This window comes from Oratosquilla oratoria, chromosome 4 (genome assembly GCF_046742065.1).
Source record: "Oratosquilla oratoria isolate Oo_2021 chromosome 4, ASM4674206v1, whole genome shotgun sequence".
Taxonomy (NCBI): Eukaryota; Metazoa; Arthropoda; class Malacostraca; order Stomatopoda; family Squillidae; genus Oratosquilla; species Oratosquilla oratoria.
Genome location: NC_134780.1, coordinates 73,721,347 through 73,743,524, shown reverse-complemented (window position 1 = coordinate 73,743,524; position 22,178 = coordinate 73,721,347). Strand labels below are relative to the sequence as shown.

At 41.0% G+C, this 22,178-nt stretch overlaps 1 protein-coding gene across 7 annotated transcripts in view; it reads right to left on the bottom strand.

Moving 5' to 3' along the window:
- Positions 1-22,178, bottom strand: part of LOC143024895 (osteoclast-stimulating factor 1-like) — a 169,077-nt gene that overhangs the window by 25,788 nt on the left and 121,111 nt on the right. For all 7 annotated transcript variants that reach the window (XM_076184288.1, XM_076184294.1, XM_076184293.1 and 4 more), the window contains 2 exons: positions 5,904-6,109; positions 5,594-5,697 (listed from right to left, as the gene is read on the bottom strand). In XM_076184288.1, coding sequence (XP_076040403.1) covers positions 5,594-5,697; positions 5,904-6,109 — 310 coding nt within the window. The remainder of the gene's footprint in view (positions 1-5,593; positions 5,698-5,903; positions 6,110-22,178) is intronic.

Here is a 22,178-nt window from a genome sequence, read left to right as displayed (position 1 = left end):
TATGTTCCATGTTTCTGCCCCATACAGTGCTGTTGGCACAATCACTCCTTCATATAACCTCCTCTTAGCATCCATTTCCAGGTGTCTATTTCTTATTACACTTTTTAATCCATCAAGGCATTTACTCGCTTCTCTCAATCTACATTCTACCTCCACCACCACTCCTCCCTTTCCTGCCATATTCGCACCCAAGTATCTAAAACTATCCACTTCCTCCAGTCTCTCACCCTTAATGCTCACTTCCAGCCTGCTGTCACTCTCTCCCCTTATACATCTCATCACCTTACTTTTGCCCACATTTATCTTCAGCTTCCTTCATTCACACACCTTCTCAAACTGTCACTAACTTCCTCAATCCCTCCTCTGATCCTGCTACAAGCGCAGTGTCGTCAGCAAACAACAACTGGTTCACCTCCCACTTTTCTCCATTTTCTTTAACCATCTCCAATCCCTGACCCACTACCTTTTCATTCACCTCTTGCATCACCCCATCCGTGTATAGATTGAACAGCCAGGGCGACATAACACATCCCTGACAAAGTTCCACCTTTACCTCAAACCATTCACTCTCTCCATTTCTAATCCTAACACAAGCTCTAATACTCTCGTAAGAACACTTGACTGCTCTTAACCCCTTCCATACGGTGCCGCACATGTAGGCGTCATGGACTTAGATCTCAGTGGCAGCAGCCAATGCCAGCCGTACGACGTGTCGTAATAATACTCGCATCATAAAATATAGTCACCGCTTATATCGATCGTTCTCTCTTTCACCCGCGAATTTTGAATACCACAGAGAATGGGATTCAGGGCACATTTGAGAGAATGTAAAAACACAGGGGCGACTACAATAAATATAATCAAGACGCCGATATGGCAGCCTCGCGAATACACTCGCTCCCCATGACGCCTACGTGTGCGGCACCGTATGGAAGGGGTTAACAGCTTTCCTCCTATCCCATATATCTGCAGTACCTCCCACGGTGCCTTCCTGTCTATCCTGTCATAAGCCTTTTCCAGATCCATAAAAGCCCAAAAGACATCCTTACCTTTTCCTATAGCTTTCTCACATATCTGTCTTACCACAAATATCTGATCTACACAACACCTACCAGTTCTAAAACCACACTGCTCCTCACCAATTATTCCCTCTGTTCCTCTCCTAATCCTCTCAATCAAGACCCTTCCATGAGCCTTCCCAACTACACTCAACACGTTGATCCCTCTGAAACTACTACACTCACACTTGTCCCCCTTTCCCTTGTAAAGCGGAATTATACAGGCACTCCTCCAGTCCTCCGGCACTCTACCCTCTCTTAAACAAACATTAACCTCTTCACTCCGGGGCACATCGCACGTCTGGCAGCATTAGCTGCCTGACGTGTGATGTTGCGTCATAATAATCGCATTATAAAAAATAAAGTCAGTGCTCAATCGTTCGTTCTCTTTCACCCGTGAATTTTGATAACCATAGAAAATATGATGAAGCCAGTTTAGAGAGAATGAAGGTTACGTAGGTACGACTACAATAAATATAATCAAGATGTCGACGTCGGCATCATCGCTTACCCACTTGCTCCTCATGCCGCCTACGTAGGCGTCACCGTATGGAAGTGGTTAAATAACCTCACCAGCCAGTCCACCATAACTGTACCTCCTTTCTTCAGACATTCTGCATGGCATCCATCCAACCCAGGTGCCTTACCTGCTCTCACCATCTTAACAGCTGCTTTCACTTCATCCTTCCCTATTTCTCCTCCATTTTCCTCACTCATCACTCTCATTTTCTTAGTGTTTCCCACTGCAACTCCCTATCCTCCTTCACATTTAGCAACTCCCTAAAATACTCTGCCCACCTTCCTCTCACTGCCTTCTCTTCCATTATCATCTCTCCATCTGCACCTTTTACCTTTTCTTCTCTACTTGATTCACCTCCTCTTCCTCTTTTAATTTCCTTCCAAAACATCTTTTTATTACTTTCAAAATTTTCTGTCATACTCTTACCCCATTTCACATCTGCTCTCCTCTTTGCTTCCTTTATCTTATGCTTAACTTCCCTTCTTTTTACTTTGTACCTCTCATACGATTCCCTCGTCCTAATTTGTAGCCAATCTATGAATGCCTGTTTCTTCTCTTCTACACCCTTCTTTGCTTCCTCATCCCACCACTCACTACCCTTCCTTCTATTTCCTCCCGCCCTCCTTGTTCCACACACCATCTTTGCACACCTTATGACTCCCTCCTTGAACCATCCCCATTCCTCCTCCACTCCTAGTTCTACTCTATCCTTCACTCCCTCCCACTCCTCTCTCAGCTTCTTCTTATACTCATTCTCCTTTTCTTTCTCATTTAAGCATTTCACTCGAAGTACCTCCCTACCTTCTACCCTTTCCTTTCTCCACCTATTCTCCACTCTCAATTTACCTTCCACCAGAAAATGATCTGATATAAGAGGGAGGGAGGAGGGTGGAGGGGAATGGAATTTATAGGAAATGGAATGGGTGGGAGTGTTTTCTATGCCTTTTTCATTTTTGGCTATCCCCCGTGTAAGGGGGGAAAAGCCTTTGGTATATGTATGTATTCTTTTTGATGAAGTACCACACAAAAAATTATTAAAAAAACTGGAACATATAGAAGGGATAAAAGGGAACCTATTAAAATGGATGGAGGACTTCCTGATTTGTAGAAAGATGAGAGTAGTACTCAGAGAAAAATATTCAGGTTGGAAAGAGGTGATCAGTGGAGTACTGCAAGGATCTGTATTGGCTCCAATAATGTTTGGTATTTATGTGAATAACATGGATAATGATGTGAAATGTTACATGAGCTTCTTTGCATACGACACCAAACTGTTAAGGAAAGTTAAAACTGAAAAGGATTGCGAATCACTGCAGGAAGACCTGAATAAGGTATGGAACTGCAATCAGAAATGGGAAGTGGACTTCAATATTAACAAGTGTAGCATAATGGAGTTTGGAAAAAGCAAAAACAGAATATCAGGACAATATAAAATTGGAACCAAGGAGGTAAAGAAGGAGAGATCCGAAAAAGATTTGGGGGTAATTATCTCAAACGACTTGTCCTATGACAAACAGATAAACAAAATTGTCGGAGAATCCTACAACTTGCTAAGCTCAATAAAAGTGGCATTTACATATTTGGACGTAGAAATTATTAAAAAAATATTGGTTACACTGATAAGGCCTAGACTAGAATATGTGATGACATTGTGGTCACCCAGTACCAAAAATATAAAGAAAATAGAAAGAATCCAGAGAGCAGCAACAAAAATGGCACCTGCACTTGCAAACTTGTCATATGAGGAGAGATTGGCTAAACTGGAGTTACCAACTCTGGAGCAAAGAAGAGAGAGAGGTGACCTACTGACCATCTACAGAATCATGAAAGGCACAGAAATACTCGATAGAGAGGACTTGTTAAACTGGGACAAGAGAAGCACAAGAGGACATGGAAAGAAAATAAAAAAGCATAGCTACAGAAGAGATCTGAAGAAAAACAGTTTTTCACACAGAGTGGTGCACACTTGGAACAAACTGGACAATGAAATAGTTTGCACAAAAACCATTCATGAGTTTAAGAGCAAACTAGACACTGCGAGATACAAAGGCAGGACACCATGAGCATAGCTCCCCTTCCCACAAAATACAACTAGTTAAATGTACATCTTTAACTCTTCCTACCATACTCCTGGTCACCACTATATAGTCCATTAATGCTCTATCTGCCACCCTTCCATCCACAACCCTCTCCCATGTATACTTATGCTTGACTTTCTTCCTAAACACTGTATTTGCTATCATCAACTCTTTCAAGACACATCTCCACCATCAACTCTCCACTACAATTTTTACCTGGAACTCCATACTTCCCAATCAATCTATTGCTTCGTTTCCTATCCTAGCATTAAGGTCTCCCAATACAACTACATTGACATTTCTCCCTAATCCCTCTATGCGCTCATTTATATCTACCCAAAAAGCCTCCCTTTCCTCTATGCTCTTCTCACTACCAGGTCCATATGCACTTACAAAAACCCACATCTCCCTTCCCAGCTTCACTTTCATCCACATCAACCTTGATGAAACCTCCTTCCACTTCGCGACACACTTACTTATCTCTTCACTTACTAGTATAGCCACCCCTTCTTTCCCTCGTCCCCTCTTCATTCCTGAGTACCTCCCAATTACACTCCCAAACTCACACTCGCCCTTCCCTTTCATTTTAGTTTCACTCAAAGCCAGCACTTCCATCTTTCTTCTTGCAAACATACTGCCTATCTCTTCCCTTTTACTCTCATCTGTACCACATCCACGCACATTAAATGACCCAAACCTTAGGGTACTGGTTGGAAAGCTCCTAGACCCTCTTATGCCTTTACTTTTTTTAGGAATGTCCCCTTTTGGGGCTACAGGTAATAGGACTCCTAATCCCATCCCCTGTCCCATTTTTTGTCGCCACTTACGACTCAAGTGGAAAGACTTGGTGGTAGCATTCTCTTCCCCCACCACAGGGTAGGCAAAAAATAAAAGGAAATGAATATTCAGAGAAATGGTACAGGACAGTAACAAGGGTTTGGGGGACAGCATAATAGAGGGACAGTCGTAGTGTAAAAAGTATCATCATTTCTCTATGAACAGTTTTCCTTTATCACAGACAAAATGATGTGTGGCTCTGGTCCGTAGGGGGTGCCTCATGTAGACCCTAAAGTATCAACTGCATGCTATGCTGCCACTATAACATGCAGCCAGATGGCTGCCATCAATCCTTAGGCCTTCCCAAAAACCTCTCTGGGAAGAAACTTTGGTCTCTAGTCTGTGTTCTATAAATGTGGGGCTGTTTCTTTCGCTGGCTGAAAGTACAAGTGGTCCTCAAGTTATGATGAAGTTCCATTCCTATGCCATGTCATAAACTAATTTTTGGCATATATCAGAACCAACAAGTAAGCACTTTCCTTGGTGATTACTTTCCTTTTCTTTGATGCACTGCCATCAGAATTCTGCCTTATGCTTGGAGCCATATTAAAGGGCAAAAAGTTCCCAAAAAAGCAACACAAACAAGAGCAAATGATAAGTAGTAATCCAAAATGGCACACAACTGAGACTGACCAACACATCAATTCTCAGTGTATTGTCATATGAAAATATACTCCTCTGCCATGGTAACCAATTTAAAAAAAAAAAAAAAGAGCAAAGGGGAATAATCAGCATCTTAACCAATGGCGAAAGTTGAGACTGTCATAAACTGAAATTCCCTATATTAGGAGGGCAGCAGTTGCTGGTTTTCAGCTTTCCATATGTGAAAAGTGGAAGACATACAGTTGAAGAGGATATCTTGGCCTAGTCCTGAGACTATGTATCAGCCCACTGGGGCTGCACCTCCAATGAAAAGCATGGGAGGGTGACACATTTTGAAATTGGGCAGTAAGGAGGATCATTTCCTCTGTCCATCTTGCGGGATCACCACAAGCATTTACCTGTCACTGGTTCCACAACTTAACATATATCATTATAATCTGGTTTATTAAGGAGTAAAATGATCTACATTCATACACAGAGATTTTTGCACTTCATACCTATTGACAATATCATGTCGGGCTTTGTGCTGTAGTAGCAGAGACACAATTAGTGCATGACCACGATATGCAGCACAATGTAATGGAGTATCTCCCAGTTTGTTCTGCAATATAAGTACACATAATTTAAACCCAAAGGCACCTTAGGTAATAGCTGTCATTCAATTAGTAATAGTCAGTGTCTAACAATAGTTGTTACATTTATTCTTCTCTTCCTAAGGGTCACTCAGACACCCAACTTAAGAAGTTCTAACTCCTTTAAACTGGGCATGACCTACTCTGAACTCTAACTGTATATCACCCACATTACCTGTAAATCAAGAAGAATTCCAGTCTGCTGAAGGAGGATCTGCACACAGCCTATGTGCCCTCCCTGGGCAGCAGCATGAAGGGCACTGTTACCTGATTTGGCAAGTGAGTTGACTGACACACCACCTGCTAGGCACTCAATTATCATGTCTTCATTACCTCGCCTGCTGGCTTCAATCAGTGGCACTCGTGAAGGGTCTTGGCTCACTAAAGGGAAATAGTGACAATATTAATTATGATGAATACAATAGTTGTGAGAAATTCCTACCATAAGAAGACATTTAGAATGTTAAAGGATGATGATGATGAAATAGAAAGAGTATAAGGTAGAAGTGAAATAGGAGAAAGAAAAGGAGTAGAACAAAGAGGAGGTACAAGTGATGGTGGAGGAAGAGGTGAAGGAGAAGGTGGTGGTGGAGGATGAGGTGGGGGAGGAAGATAGGAAAGAGCATTCGAAGGAAGAGAAAGAAGGGGAAAGGGAGGGGGAAGGGAGGAGGAAGAGACAATGATGGATAAAGTGAATGAGTATAGATAGAATATAAGACTGAATGTAAAGATGATGAATGGCTGTGTTGTTGTCTGGGGATTGTTAATGTAGGGCATTGCAGTATGAGGTGTTGTGTCTTCTGAGTAGTGGTTGCATCTAGGGCAGTTTGAATCTGTGGCCAGGCCTATTCTGTGTTGGTACAATTATATTGATGGATGGCATCCTGAGTGCTGGTGTGCTAGTGTGGTTCTTGTCTGGTGTGTGAGGGTTTTCTCTGTGAGATTTATATCGGGGGGTGGTTCTTGTTGTTGTTAGAGTAGTGAGTTTGGTGGTCTTTCTTGAAGGGCTTGTTTAGTTATCTGGGTGTGAATGTGTTTCTGTTTGGATGTTTTGTGTGGTTTGGGTAGTAGGCTGTGGTAGATGTTTGAGTAGTATGTTTTTCTCTTTTTCTCCATTCTGTTGGTGGTGCTTGTGAGGTGTAGTATTCTTGTTGTATTCTTGTTATTTTCATATGATGCTCTAGTGGGAGTATTTTGGTTTTTGTATGTAGGTGTCCTATAAACATGGTTCTGTTGTATCCTCTTATAATTCCCAGTGCTCCATTCTGCTCTTCATAGGATTTCTTAGGTAGACAAGGGATTATTTTAGCGATTCTATCTTGTGTTCTTTCTAATTTGTCAATGTCTTTTATAAGATATGGGGACCAAAATTGAACACAGTATTCAAGATGAGGTCTTACAAGAGAATTGTATAAAGTAATTACTATTTTCTCAGTCTTAAGTTAAAATGTTCTTCCAATAAATCCTACGGTTTGCTGGGCAGTTTCAGCAGTTTTTGTGCACTGGAGGGTTTGTTTTAGATCCTTTGATACCTAGGTCTTTTTCTTGATCTAATTTCTGAACCTGGTTACTGTACATGCAATAATAATTACAGTTGTTTTTGTTGTTGAGTGGATTTTATGCCTTTGTTTTTTGGCCATCTCCCTTGTAAAGGGAAAAAAGCTGTTGGTATTTGTACTATGTATATGGAAAACTTACGGATATGGAGAAAGCTTATGACAAGGTATACAGGTAGGTACTGTGGGTATTGGATAGGGTGCCAATAGCCATCTAAGGCAATTTTTGAAAGTTGTGATTTTTTCACCTACTTCGATGGAATTCTGCATTATATTGAGACACTATTATGTCGCCCTGGCTGTTCAACTTACATGGATGGGGTAGTGCGAGAGGTAAATGCAAGGGTAGTGGGTCAGGGATTGGAGATGGTTAAAGAAAATGGAGAAAAGTGGGAGGTGAGCCAGCTGTTGTTTGCGGACAACACTGCGCTTGTGGCAGGATTGGAGGAGGGATTGAAGAAGTTGGTGACAGAGTTTGGGAGAGTGTGTGATAGAAGAAAGCTAAAGATAAATGTGGGTAAAAGTAAGGTGATGAGATGTACAAGGGGTGAAAGTGGCAGTAGACTGGAAGTGAGCATTATGGGAGAGCGACTGGGGGAAGTGGATAGTTTCAGATACTTGGGTGCAAATGTGGCAGGAAAAGGTGGAGTGAAGGTGGAGGTAGAATGTAGATTGAGAGAAGCGAGTAAATGCCATGGTGGATTAAAAAGTGTAATGAGGAATAGACATTTGGGAATGGATGCTAAGAGGAGACTGTATGGAGTGATTGTGCCAACAGCACTGTATGGGGCAGAAACATGGAACATAAGAGAGGAAGAGAGAAGGAGTTTGAATGTGTTTGAGATGAGGTGTCTGAGAAGTATGATGGGGGTTACTAGGCTAGATAGAGTGAGAAATGAGGAGGTGAGGAGGAGAACAGGGGTTGAAAGGGAGTTGGGAGATAGGGTTGGATGGTTTGGACACATGGAAAGAATGAGTGAAGAAAGACTAGTAAAAGAGGTATGGAAGGCAGATGTGGAGGGAGTGAACGTGAGGGGACGTCCTAGGATGAGGTGGATGGATGGGGTGAAGGGGGCTTTGGGGAAGAGGGGAATGTCTGTTGAGGAAGGACAGGAGAGGACAGAAGACAGGGGTGAATGGAGAATGGTTGTATATGGATGATGTTGTGATGCATGAGGTGGAATGGGTGGGGGGTGAGGTAGTATGTGTGAGCAAAATTTGACGCAGCCCGAAGGGATTTCTCCCCGTCTTCTAATTTTATGCATGGGGGGATGGAGAGGGGGGTCGCCGGTTTAATGAAGCGGCCTTGCTGTGGATGTGCTGTGTCTTGCGACACTGCTTCTGATCCAGGGCAGTGGACAGGGTGCAGGGATGACCCGTCATCCAGGAGGTGCTAAGATAAGAGGGAGGGTGGAAGGGTGTGGAGTGTATTCAGGGATGGAATGGGTGGGAATGATTTTATGCCTTTTCCTTTTTGGCTACCTCCCTTGTAAGGGGGAAAAAGCCTTGGTATATGTGTATGTATGTATTATGTGCAAAGTTTAAGGAGGACTGGTTAATATTTACTGGTGGTGGAATGACTTTAAAGTTTTCTATCTCTTCCCACAGGTCATGGCTACCTGAAAAAAAAGTGAGATTTGGTTAGTAGGGCATGGCATCGAGTGTATAACTGGTGCCAAGCTCCCAAGCCGAGGAGATGCCCTCCGCCATTTTTTCTTCTATCACAAGGATCAAAAGAAAACCATTCCTGACAGCGCTGCAGAGGTGGCCAAGAAAGTTTTGGACTTCTGGCTCCGAGCCCGGATTCCGGTGATGGCAGAAACGAGCATCAGGAGAAAGATCGTTTCCCTCTTTGAATAGTGGAAGGTTCTGCAGAAGAGCAAACGGAATACAGGAGTCAAGCCCTGGGAAAAGCAGAAGGCTTTTGAAGAAAGTCTCCCAGACCTTCTGGACATTGCCCATGCTGATGTGCTTGCCCTGATGACCATCAAGGAGGACAAGGACTTCCTCATGGCACAGCGGGAGACGGGAAGACGGGGTTCCATGGTGGGGCATGACAAGAAGTTGGAAGCTGGGGTCTGTCAATGAGAGAGGACTGCTGCATGTGGTGGACATGAACGGTTGCTGATGGCAGAGGAGACCGTGGAATTGGAGTCCTCATCGTCTGCATCCTCCAGTCCAGTCCGTCCCTCCTCGACCTCCCCATCTGGTGACAAAGGAGCCTCACCGCCCAAGCAAGCAAGAATGCGGGGTATCAAGAGTCATGTCCCAATCTGGTTGGCAAGCTGGATTGGACGGGGGTCAGCAGCCGACAGGCTCTTCGAATCGTAGCCACAATGGGAAGTAGCTTGGGCCATGATCCCCAGGAACTCGTCCTCAACCCAGAGTCCATCTGAAAGGCAAAAGCCAAGTACCAAGCATCCACAGACTCCCCTCACCGTCCACTGGGACGGTAAAATTGTCTCTCAAGACGACGGATCTCGGGCCGACTGGCTCGCCATCATTGTCACTGGTAAAGGTGTTAAGAAACTCTTGGGTGTTCCAAAGCTGCATGCTGGGATGGACGAGGCTGCCGCCACAGCTGTCTTTGAGTGTCTGGAAGACTGGGGAATCAGTGATCGCGTCATAGGGATGTGCTTCGACACCACCAGTGCAAACACTGACGATGTCAACCGAGCCTGCACCTTACTACAGGAAAAGATGGTGCGGCCCCTATTCTCGTTCGCCTGCCGCCACCGCATGCATGAAATTCTAGTTGAAAAGGCTTTTGCCTCGTGCTTCTGGCCCTGAGATCAACCTCTTTTCACGATTCAAGGAGTATTGGCAGTTCATCGATCGTTCGGCAATCCAGCCTCTTTCCGACCTCCCCGAGACCTTGGCTGCCAAGAGGGAAGCCATCATCGAATCCCTGAATGCCATCATGATCCAGAAGCAGCCCTGAGATGACTATAGGGAACTGGCGGAGCTCACCATCGCCTTCCCTGGAGGTGCTCTTCCTAAGATGATGATCCAGCACCCTGGTGCTCTCCACCGAGCATGGTGGATGTCATGCACAATCTACTCCCTGAAGATGTTGCTGTTCAGAGAGCAGATCACCAGCTTGGTCATGCCGGGGGAGATCGCAGGCCTCAAGTGCTTCTCCTTCTTCGTCTCTTGAGGTCTACGTCATCTGCTGGTTCAAGTCCACACTCCCCACCTACGCCCCGGCCAATGATCTCGAACTCGGAAAAGACCTCCTGGAATATCATGATTCTCCTCTTAGAAAGGCATGCTTCAAGGTACTGAACTGTCATTTCTTGTATCTGAGTGAACATCTGATCAGCCTGTCCCTCTTTGACCTGTGGCTCTCTCCCTCTACCAAACAAGCCATTCCCCAAGCCATCCTCCACCGAGAAGGAGCAGAGAAAGACTCTAAATGAATCAACATTCCAGAAGAGAGTGTAACAATGGCAACACTGTCTTGGTTTGCCTCTAAGAGGTCTCGACGCTTCCTGGATATTCTCAGTATTTTGCCAGATTTCCTTTCCACAAATCTGCGGAAGTGTGAAGAGGAGAAGACGTTCAGTAATGCCTGACACCTCATACAAGGAATGCATGTGGCCAACGACATGGCAGAGCCAGGGGTGGCACTGATGCAAGCATTCAATCTTTGCCTGACGAAAGACGAGGAACAGCGCCAGATCCTCCTCCAGATCATTGAAGACCACCACTGCCGCCAGCCCAGCACCTCCTCCAAGGAGACCCTCCCCCAGCCAGCATGGTGACAATGAGTGGGGTGGTCTCCCATGATACCTCCCCACCGAGGGGCTAATACTGTGTGTGTGCAGCACAGGGGGACCAGTGGGCTGCTGGGGGAAGGAAAATTTTGCCAAAAAAGGACAGAATATTGCCATGAAGCACTCAAAATGATGACTTCCCTTACATAGCTGAAGGTGGAATTACAAAATCGTCATCCACCACCCCTAAATATCACCTGACCATGCTGAAAATTTGCATGCAGTAGTTCCTCAGTATAATGCAGAATCCAAATAAAGTATGATAAAAAATTCAAACTTTTGATTTTTATTAGCACCCTAGTATTGGATACAAGGGATTGGGGGAAAGCTGTTATGGCACTGAAGAGTTTCTATGAGAGTAGTAGAACCTGTGTTAGAATTAGATATGGAAAGAATGAGTGATTTGAGGTAAAGGTGGGGCTGCATCAGGGCTGTCTCATGTCACCATGTTCAATGTGTACATGGATGGGGTAGTAAGTAAGGGAGGTAAATTCAAATGTAATGGGCAAGGGACTGGAGGTGGTTAATCATAATGGAGAGAAGTGAGAGGTGAGGCAGTTGCTGTTTGCAGATGACACTGCACTTGTGGTAGGGTCAAAGGGGGGATTAAGGCAACTAGTGACAAAGTTTGGGAAGGTATGCAACAGAAGAAAGTTGAAGGTAAATATGGGTAAAAGGTGATAAGATGTACAAAGGGAAAGGATGGCTGTGAATTGGGAATAAATCTAAGAAGAAAGGTTGGAGGAAATTAACAGTTTTTAAATATTTGGGGTCACATGTGACAGGATGTGGAGGAGAGGGTGCGGAGGTAAACTGTAGACTGAGAGAAGCAAGTAAATGTCTTGGGGGGATTAAAAAAAGTCATGAGAAATGGGCATATGGGAATGGATGTAAAGAGAAGATTATATGAAGGGGTGACTGTACCAATGACATTGTATGGGGAAGAGACTTGGAGTTTGAGAGAGACATAAAGGAGAAATTTAAATGCGCTTCTCACAAGTGTCTGAGAAGTATGGTAGGGGTTGAAAGGTTGGATACAGTGAAAAATGAGAAGGTAAGGAGGAGAGTGGGGGGTGGATAAGGAGATGGCAGAGCTGATGAAAGAGTATTGGGATGGTTTGGACACATGGAATGAATGAGTGAAGAAAGATTAGTAAAAGAGGTGTGGAAAACACAGATGGATGGAGTGAACTTGGGATGACCAAGGATGAGATGGATGGATGGGATGAAAGGGAGAAGGCAGGGTATAGGGGTGAGTGGAGAATTGCTGTGTCTTCTTTCTTTTGTGTTAAGCAAGGGAGGGGGCAGGGGATGGGGGGGAGTGGGGAGTGGGGAGTGGTTGTATGTGGATGATATTTTGATGTAGCCCAGAGGGATTTCTCCCATCTTTTCTATTTTCTGCATAAGGGGATGGAGGGGGGTACCGATTAAGTGAGGCAAGGGACCCTTGCTGTGGATCTACTGCATTGCCTCTGACCCAGGCAGTGGGTAGGAGGTATGATAAGAGAGAAATAGGGTGGTGGATGGGAGTGGAATAAGTATTTAACTAGTTGTATTTTGTGGGAAGAGAGCTACGCTCGTAGTGACCCACTTTTGTATCTTTCAGCATCCAGTTTAACCTTAAATTCTTCTATAGTTTTTGCACTCACTGTTTCTTCATTCAATTTGTTCCAGTTACCTATCACTCTGTGCAGGAAGCTATTCTTTTTCAGATCTCTTCTGTAACTATCCTTTTTAAGTTTCTTTTTGTGTCCTCTGGTTTTTCTTCTATCCCACTTTAATAAGTCATCTCTATCAAGGACTTCCATCCCTTTCATAATTCTGTATATGGTTAGCAGGTCTCCTCTTTCTCTTCTTTGTTCCAGGGTAGGTAGTTTGTGTTTGCCCAATCTTTGTATGTCAAATTGGAGAGTATTGGTGCCATCTTTGTCGTTGCTCTTTGAATTCTTTCTAATTTCTTTATGTTCTTTTTAGTACTAGGTGTCCATAGTGTTGCAGCATACTCCAATTTTGGTCTTATCAATGTAACTAATATTTTCTTTACCATTTCTTCATCCATGTAGTCAAAAGCCACTTTCATTGATCTTAATAAATTGAAAGTTTCTCCGACTAATTTGTTGATATGTTTGTCTGGTGTCATGTCATTGGTGATAGTTACTCCTAGGTCCCTTTCTGAGTTGACTTTTTTAATTTCCTTTGTACCAATTTTGCTACATTTCTTGATGTTGAAATTCACTTCACTCTTCTGACTCCATTTTCAGATTTTGTTCAGGTCTTCTTGTAATGATTTGCAATCTTCCTCTGTACTTACTCTCTTTAGTAGTTTTGCATTATCTGCAAAGAAGTTCATATAACATTCCACACCTTCATCCATGTCATTTATATACATGGCAAACATTATTGGAGCCAATACAGAGCATTGTGGGACTCCACTTATCATTTCTTCCCAATTTGAGTTCTTGTCTCTAAGTACCACCCTCATTTTTCTCCTGTTCAAGAAATCTTTCATCCATGCCAATAACTTTCCTTGTATTCCACCTATTGTTTAAATTTTCTTAGTAGCTTTTTGTGTGGTACTTTGTCAAATGCATTTTATAAATCTAAGAAGGCACAATCTGCCCATCCATACCTTTCTTGAATCATTTCTATTAATCTCATGTAAAAGCATATTAAGTTTGTGGCACATGATCTTCCTTATCTAAATCCAAATTGTTTTGGATTTTGTATTTTGTTGTCCTCCAAGTGTGGGAGTGGGTGCATGCCTTTAACTTGGCTACCTCCCTTATCAGGGATAAGCCCTTGGTATATAGATAGAGAGATATACAGAACTTTACATTTATAACTGTTAAATTCCATTTGTCATCTATTGCTCCACACAACAATCTAGGTCAGACTATAGTTGATCCCTTTCCATTGTATTACTGATTATACTAGCAATTCTAGTGTCATCTGCAAACTTTTATATTTCATATACCTGACCAATATCCATATCATTTACATAAATCAACAATAGAACAGGACCAAGCACAGATCCCTAGAAAAAACCACTCACTACATCATGAGCAAGACTGAGAGAATGCAAAAGGTAAAAACCAAACTGGTTCCCAGTCAGGCAAATAAGCAATATAAGGAGAGACTAAAAGCACTAAATTTGCTAACATTTGCCATCCAGCATTAAAACAGCACCAATATATACCTACAGATTCAAACTTCTCCAGAAACAACCACCATAGACATAGAACACTTCATACTACAATGCTCCAACCTATCATCCATGGACAATAACACAATATATCTTCCATGAGTGACTTATGGTCCTGCCTTGATGCTGTTGCTGGTTACCTGAAGGCTGCAGGTCTTCTGAAAGTGAGATTAGGGGCAATGGATTGATTGCCAATGCTGAAATATATAAGAGAAAGGTGACTTAATTACAGTATTCAGGTTTCTAAAGGAAATAGATGACACTGACAGAAGAGATCTCTTGATTAGTATTTGGAGGGCTTTTAACCACTTCAGTACAATGACGTCTATGTAGGCGTCATGAGACACAAGTATTTACCTAGTTGTATTTACCTATTTGTATTCTACGGGAAGGGGAGCTATGCTCATGGTGTCCTGCCTTTGTATCTCGGAGTGTCTAGTTTGCTCTTAAATTTATGAATGGTTTTTGCACACACTATTTTTTTGTCCAGTTTGTTCCAAGTGTCCACTACTCTATGTGGAAAACTGTTTTTCTTCAGATCTCTTCTTTAACTATGATTTTTTACTTTCTTTCCATGTCCTCTTGTGATTCCCTTCTCCCAGTTTAACAAGTCCTGTCTATCAAGTATTTCTATGCCCTTCATGATTCTGTAGATGGTCAGTAGGTCACCTCTCTCTCTTCTTTGCTCCAGAGTTGGTAACTCCAGTTTGGCCACTCTCTCCTCACATTTTTGTGGCTGCTCTCTGGATTATTTTTTACTTCTTACTTCAGCTCCCAGTAGTGGTCATTATGCCTGTCAGTGGTTCCAGCATGTTCCTCCATCTGGCTCTATCATGGAAGGCCTCTTCCTCCCTCAGAGTTTTAATGTCTGCTGTGGGCTTCTTCAACATTTTCTTTCCATCTCTTTCTCGGTCTTCCTCTTGCCCTTCTTCCATCCGGCATCCACTCCCAGCATCCCTTTGTATTTCTTTCTTCATCCATTTTTTCTAAATGTCCTACCCATCTTAACTGGGCAGCATCTATTTTGGATAGTATGGAACAGACGCCAATGCTTTTCCTTATATCTTCATTTTTTAGTTTATCTCTCCTTGTCTTTCCAACTATGGCTCTTAATGGTCTCGTTTCTGCTGCCTGAATCCTGCTTATGTCTACTTTTGTCATTACCCAACTTTCTGAACAGTATGTTAGGGTAGGAGTCATGACAGTATTGAAAATAATCCTTTACACTTCTAAAGGTACATGTTTTTCCTTTATTATTGGCCAGAGAGCTCCAACATTTGTACTAAATTTATTTATTCTATCTGAAATATCCCTCCTATTTCCACCCTCCTTAGTGACTACACTTCCAAGATATTTGAAGATGTTCGTATTTTTTACCATCTTATTTCCTACGGTGATGCTGAACTCATGTTCTTCTCTTCTGCTAATGGTCAGTATTTCTGTCTTTTCTACATTCATTTTCATGCCTTTCCTTATAAAGCACTCATTCCACCTTTTTATGTCTTCTTTAATCTCTTCCCTATATGTGCTCCATTCAGCTATATCATCTGCATAAGTCATTATTCTGTTCTTAAAGTTTTCTTCTTTACCTTCTTTAAAATCCTCTATTACAGTTTCCATATATACTATAAAAAGCACAGGGGATAACACAAGGATCGGTACTGGCCCCGATCATGTTTGCCATATACAACCACTCCTCATTTAACGACGACAATTGGGACCAGCGCGTCGTCGTTAACCGAATTGGTCGTTAAGCGAAAGTGTATACATATGCGTACATGTACTGTATGTACAATGTCCAGCAATACATGTATCTTTATTTTCGTGTATTTTCCCTCTTTTATACAGTACATTGAAGCTTTATTTACTGTTTATTTACGGTGGTTAGGTTCCTGAAATTACCGTATATGACCAAATCCGCTTATGCTGACATTCCATATTGAATACCGGGTATTTTTTTTAGTTTCGACCATGGGCGCAATATAGCAATAGAAAATTAACTATTAATTTTGTAAATTAAAATGTATCAACGTAATGTGCAATTTTGTGGGCGGAAATGAAAGTAAAAAATACCTTGCTACAAGAAAATATGCTAATGAACGAAGTCGGTAGCATAGGATCGGGACGCCATCTTGTCGTCTGCCAACGTCTCTCACGACGATGACAACAAGGACGAGCCGGATGACATTTAATTTGCAGGTAATAATTTATTAAACACAGGTTAGGTTAGTTTAGTTTAGGTTAGATCAGTGGTTCCCAACCCCAGGGTCGCGAGGGTGTTTTTGAGGGTCGCCAATGGGTCTTTTTTTTTTTTTTTTTTTAAATTCATTCAAGTTTCAAATGTATTTAAATTCATTGTGCTAGTAAATATAAACTGAACTATAAAAACGAAAGTTTATAAACATTATGCAAGTACGTAGAAATATAACATGAAATGGTTGAATTTATTATTACAATTAGGGTTGCGACTCCAGGCTAAGAGTGGATTTAGGGTCGCAACCAAAAAAGGTTGGGAAACACTGGGTTAGATGAATTCATCATCCTTTCATTTCTTCGACATCGGCATCTATCATAACAAACATAGTGTACCTTTCGTCCGACATGACTTCGTTACTTACGAAATCTGTTTTAGCATTTTTTTTTATTTCCGCTCACAAAATTGCATATTACGTTGATACATTATAATTTACAAAATTAATAATTAATTTTCTATTGCTATATTGCGCCCATGGTCGAAACTAAAAATTTACCACTACCGGTATACAGACGCTCCTCAACTTATGTTTTAGTTACGTTCCGAACGGCCGAACGTAAGTTGAAAATGAACGTAAGTTGTTACTGTACTATACATCGGTAAATTCTATTACCGTATCTTATAAAACACCCCTAAATCATTAATTAAACACATAACATTGTAAAATAATAACATTAATTTCAAATAGATTAAATTCAAGCAACATAAATTGAGATGGTGGAGGAGGGGGAGGAGGAGGAGGCAAGGCATTTTCAGTTTGTCGTCTGCGCAATGTAAACAATGGACGCAGCGTCGTGCGCAAGTATCGTTTGAACTACGGAGAGCGCGGTAAACTAAAAAATTCACTCAATTTTTTTTTTTTTTTTTACAATTTTTTTTTACCGTCAGTTCAAACGTAAAATCGAAAAAACGTAAAACGAATGAACGTAAGTAGAGGAGCGTCTGTATACTGTACCCCAGGTAGTTTTTGCAGCTTGCAGGATGGTAATGTAGATCTAAGCTTCAGAACACTTTACCTCACAGGTAATATCCACCGTACAAGTTCATTTATAACATCATACAAATTTGCCTCAGCCAACTTAATTATCGTACACAACGTCGTAACTTCGGGAGATTTATGTTAAACGAATATTGGTCTGTCATAAAGCCCGTCGTTACTCCGAGTTGTCGTTAACCGAGTAGGTCGTTAAACAAGGAGTGGGTGTACATTAATGACATGAAGGCGTGGGGTGCTATATGAATTTTTTTGCAGATGATGCAAAATTACTTAAGGTAAAAACGGAAGAGGACTGCAACTCATTGCAACAAGATCTGGACACGATATGGAATTGGACTCAAAAGTGGGAAGTGAAATTTAATATAAAGAAATGCAGTATAATGGAATTTGGAAAGAGTAAAAACAGAATATCAAAAGATTACAGAATTGGAGAAGAAAAAAAAAAAAGCAAACTCTGAAAAAGATCTTGGAGTGATGATTGGAAAGGACATGAAACCTGATAAGCATATAAAAAAATTATTTGGAGAAACCTACAATTTATTGAGGTCAATCAAAGTGGCATTTACTTATATGGAAGAAGAAATTATAAAGAAAATACTAACTACACTAATAAGACCAAAACTTGAGTACGCAGCATCACTATGGACACCCAGTACCAAAAAGAATATTAAGAAACTAGAAAGATTACAAAGAGCGACAACCAAACTAGCACCGACTCTCGCCGAACTAACATACGAGCAAAGACTATCCAAACTGAACCTACCAACTCTGGAACAAAGAAGAGAAAGAGGAGATTTGCTGACTATCTACAGAATAATGAAAGGAATGGAAGTTTTAGACAGAAATGACCTATTAGTGTGGGACAATGGTAAAACGAGACACGAAAAAAAACTGAAAATAGGTAGTTATAGAAAAAACTTGAAAAGGAACAGTTTCCCACACAGAGCGATTAATACATGGAACAAATTAGACAACAAAACAGTATGTGCAAACACTATACAAGATTTTAAAATAAAACTTGATGCGGAGAGATACAAAGACGGGTCACCACGAGCATAGCTCCCCTCCCGTATATTACAACTAGGTAAATACTTCCTTGTTTAACCCATTTCTACAGGGAACCATTTTCCTGCCCCCTTTGATGTTCTAACACTGCATACACAGGGGTACAAATCTTTTTTGGATCCCACTTTCTTTACCTCCTTAGTTCCAATTTTATATTGTCCTGATATTCTATTTTTATTTTTTCCAAACTCCATTATGCTACACTTCTTAATGTTGAAGTACACTTTCCATTTCTAACTCCAAATCGTTACCTTATTCAGGTCTTCCTGTAGTGATTCACAATCTGTTTCAGGGTTTACTTTCCTTAACAATTTAGCGTCATCTGCAAAGAAGCTAATGTAACATTGCACATCATCATCCATGTTATTCACATAAATAGCAAACATTATTGGAGCCAGTAGAGATCCTTGCGGAACTCCACAGATCACCTCTTTCCAACCTGAATATTTTTCTACAAATCAGGAAGTCCTCCATCCATTTTAGTAGGTTCCCTTGTATCCCTCCTATATGTTCCAGTTTTTTAATAAATTTTTGTGTGGTACCTTGTTGAAAGCTTTTTGTAAGTCCAGGAAGGCACAATCAGCCCATCCACTCCTTTCTTGCACTATGTCTATTAGTCTTAAGTAAAAACATATCAAGTTTGTGGTACATGGTCTTCCTTGTCTGAACCCTAATTGTCTTGGGTTTATTATATTATTTTCTTTCAGGTGTTTTACTCATTTGTTCTTGATAATTTTCTCACAAATTTTGGCTATAGTGCTTGTTAGAGAGTCCGGTCTATAGTTAGTTGGTTCTTTCTTGTTTCCTCCTTTATATATTGGTACAATTTTAGCATTTTTCCAGTCTTTTGGTATTTTTCCTTCTTTAAGTGAGTAATTTATTATGTTATGTATTTTGTCCATTAGTTCTTCTTTGCATTCTTTTTTAATCCAATTTGCAATTCTGTCCAGGCCATGTGATTTCCTGACATCAAGGTTTGATAGGTGTTCCATTATTTCTTTTTGTGTTATTATTACCTTGCTACACTGCTTCTGACCCAGGGCAGTGGACAAGGTGCAGGGATGACCCGTCATTTCAGGAGGTGCTAAGATGGGAGGGAGGGTGGAGGGGTGTGGAGTGTATTCAGGGATGGAATGGGTGGGAGTGATTTTATGCCTTTTTCTTTTTGGCTACCCCCCTTGTAAGGGGGAAAAAGTCTTGGTATATGTATGTATGTATTACCTTGCTCATGGGGGGAGATCGCACTTCATTTCCTTCATCCCAATATTGTGCCTTCTCTCTAGTGAAAACAGACTTGAAGTGATTAATCATGACTTTGGCCATTTCTAAATCTTCTGTGTATTCTATATTTCCTTGGTGTAGATTCACCATTTCCTCTTTATTTTTAAAGTTTACTGTTCACGTATTGAAAGAATAGCTTGGGTTGCTCTTTGCTATCTATAATGTCTTTTTCATAGTTCCTTTTTTCCTCTTCGCACTTCTACATACTCATTTCTACAGTTTATATATACTTGCCATTTTCCAGTTTTTTTTTTTTTTTTTTTATCTTTTCTCCATCTTTTCCAAGCTCTGTCCCTTCTGTCTTTTGCCTCACTGCATCTTCTGTTGAACCAGCATTTAATGTACACTCTAGCTTCTGTCTTGGTATGTGCCTTTTCACCCCTTCATTGTAATTTTCCATTTCTCTTCCACTTTTGTATCTTCCATGTAAACTTTTTCCCTATTTACATTCTGAAGGAATTTTAGTCCATTTTGTTGTACATCAATCTTACTTTCCTATGCTTTTCATTTCTCTCCATTTATATTTCTTCCTTTAGTTTAGTCTCAATAAGTATATGGTCACTCTTTCCAATTGATGTTTTATATTGGATTTTATCCACAATTTCAGGTTCTGTTGTAAATATTAAATCTAGTCTCAACGGCTCATTTCTGTATCTGGTGTTTTCACTGACCCACTGTGTCATTGTATATTCCATGGTCACGTCCAGTAATACATTACCCCACAAGTCTTCTCCGCCTTTCACTGTCATGCCCTCCCAACAAATTTCTCTGCAGTTTAAGTCCCCCATAATTACCAGGTTGCCTCCGCCCATTAGTATCTCATTTAATGAATGCCTTGTATCTTCTAGCATTTTCATATGCTTGTTCTCTTTCCAAACATTTGTGTTTCGGGGCATATCAGTCACCACAAGCTTTCTACTTATCATATCCTTGTCTTCGACTTTTATCATGATCGTTTCTACAGTACCCTTGCCAACAACAATTTCTGTCACATTCAATTTTTTCTTGGCCAAGAACATGATTCCTCCTCCCTGTTTCTTGTCTCTGTTTTTAATCCAGCAACTGTATAGTCTTTGTCTAACATTGATGGGTGGTATTGCACCCCTTAATTTAGTCTCCACAATTCCCATTATGTCTGGTTTTTCTTCTAACAGGTAATCACTAAGTTCATTCGGTCCTGAAATTAATCCGTTGATAGTACAGACGCTCCTCAACTTATGTTTTAGTTACGTTCCGAACGTCCGAACGTAAGTTGAAAATGAACGTAAGTTGTTACTGTACTATACATCGGTAAATTCTATTACCGTATCTTATAAAACACCCCTAAATCATTAATTAAACACATAACATTGTAAAATAATAACATTAATTTCAAATAGATTAAATTCAAGCAACATAAATTGAGATGGTGGAGGAGGAGGAGGCAAGGCATTTTCAGTTTGTCGTCTGCGCAATGTAAACAATGGACACAGCGTCGTGTGCAAGTATCGTTTGAACTACGGAGAGCACGGTAAACTAAAAAATTCACTCAAATTTTTTTTTTTTAATTTTCTTTTTTACCGTCAGTTCAAACGTAAAATCGAAAAAACGTAAAACGAATGAACGTAAGTAGAGGAGCATCTGTATAGGCCACTTTTAATTTTTTCCTTTCTCCGTCATTTTTTCTGTCTTTGGTTTGCCCATTCTGATGTACCATTTTCTCAGTCTCATGTTGATTACTCTCCAATAGAATTCCTTGCTTTCGGTCTCTGTTTCTCTTTGTATTTTTTCCCTTAGCTTCATCTTTTAGTGTCTTCTCTTTTTCTAATTCCTCAATACTCATTTCTCTTTTTATCCATATCTTCTTGTAATGTTCACTCCTTGCCAAGTTACCTACTTTTCAAATATGTCTTCTACTACAATTTGTGATCTTAGTTTCATCTTTAGGGGTCGATTTCTTTCCTTAGAATAATGACCAATTCTATACACATCGTCGATGTCCTCTACATCCTGGGCTCCATCCTCAATTTCTTTTAAGATTGCTATTGCTGTTTCTTTTTCTTCTTTTTCTCTCATGTACCTCGCCAGACCATGTTTTTCTTTAAGTCTATATACAATACATTTTTTCCTATTCACTGCATTGCTGACCCAATTGTATTTACATACATACATACATACATACATACACCAAAGGCTTTTCCCCCCTAACACAGGGGGTAACCAAAAAGAAAAAGGCAAAGAAATCACTCCCACCCATTTCATTTCCATATATTCCACTCCCCTCCACCCTCCTTCCTATCTTGGCACCTCCTGGATGACGGGTCATCCCTGTATCCTGTC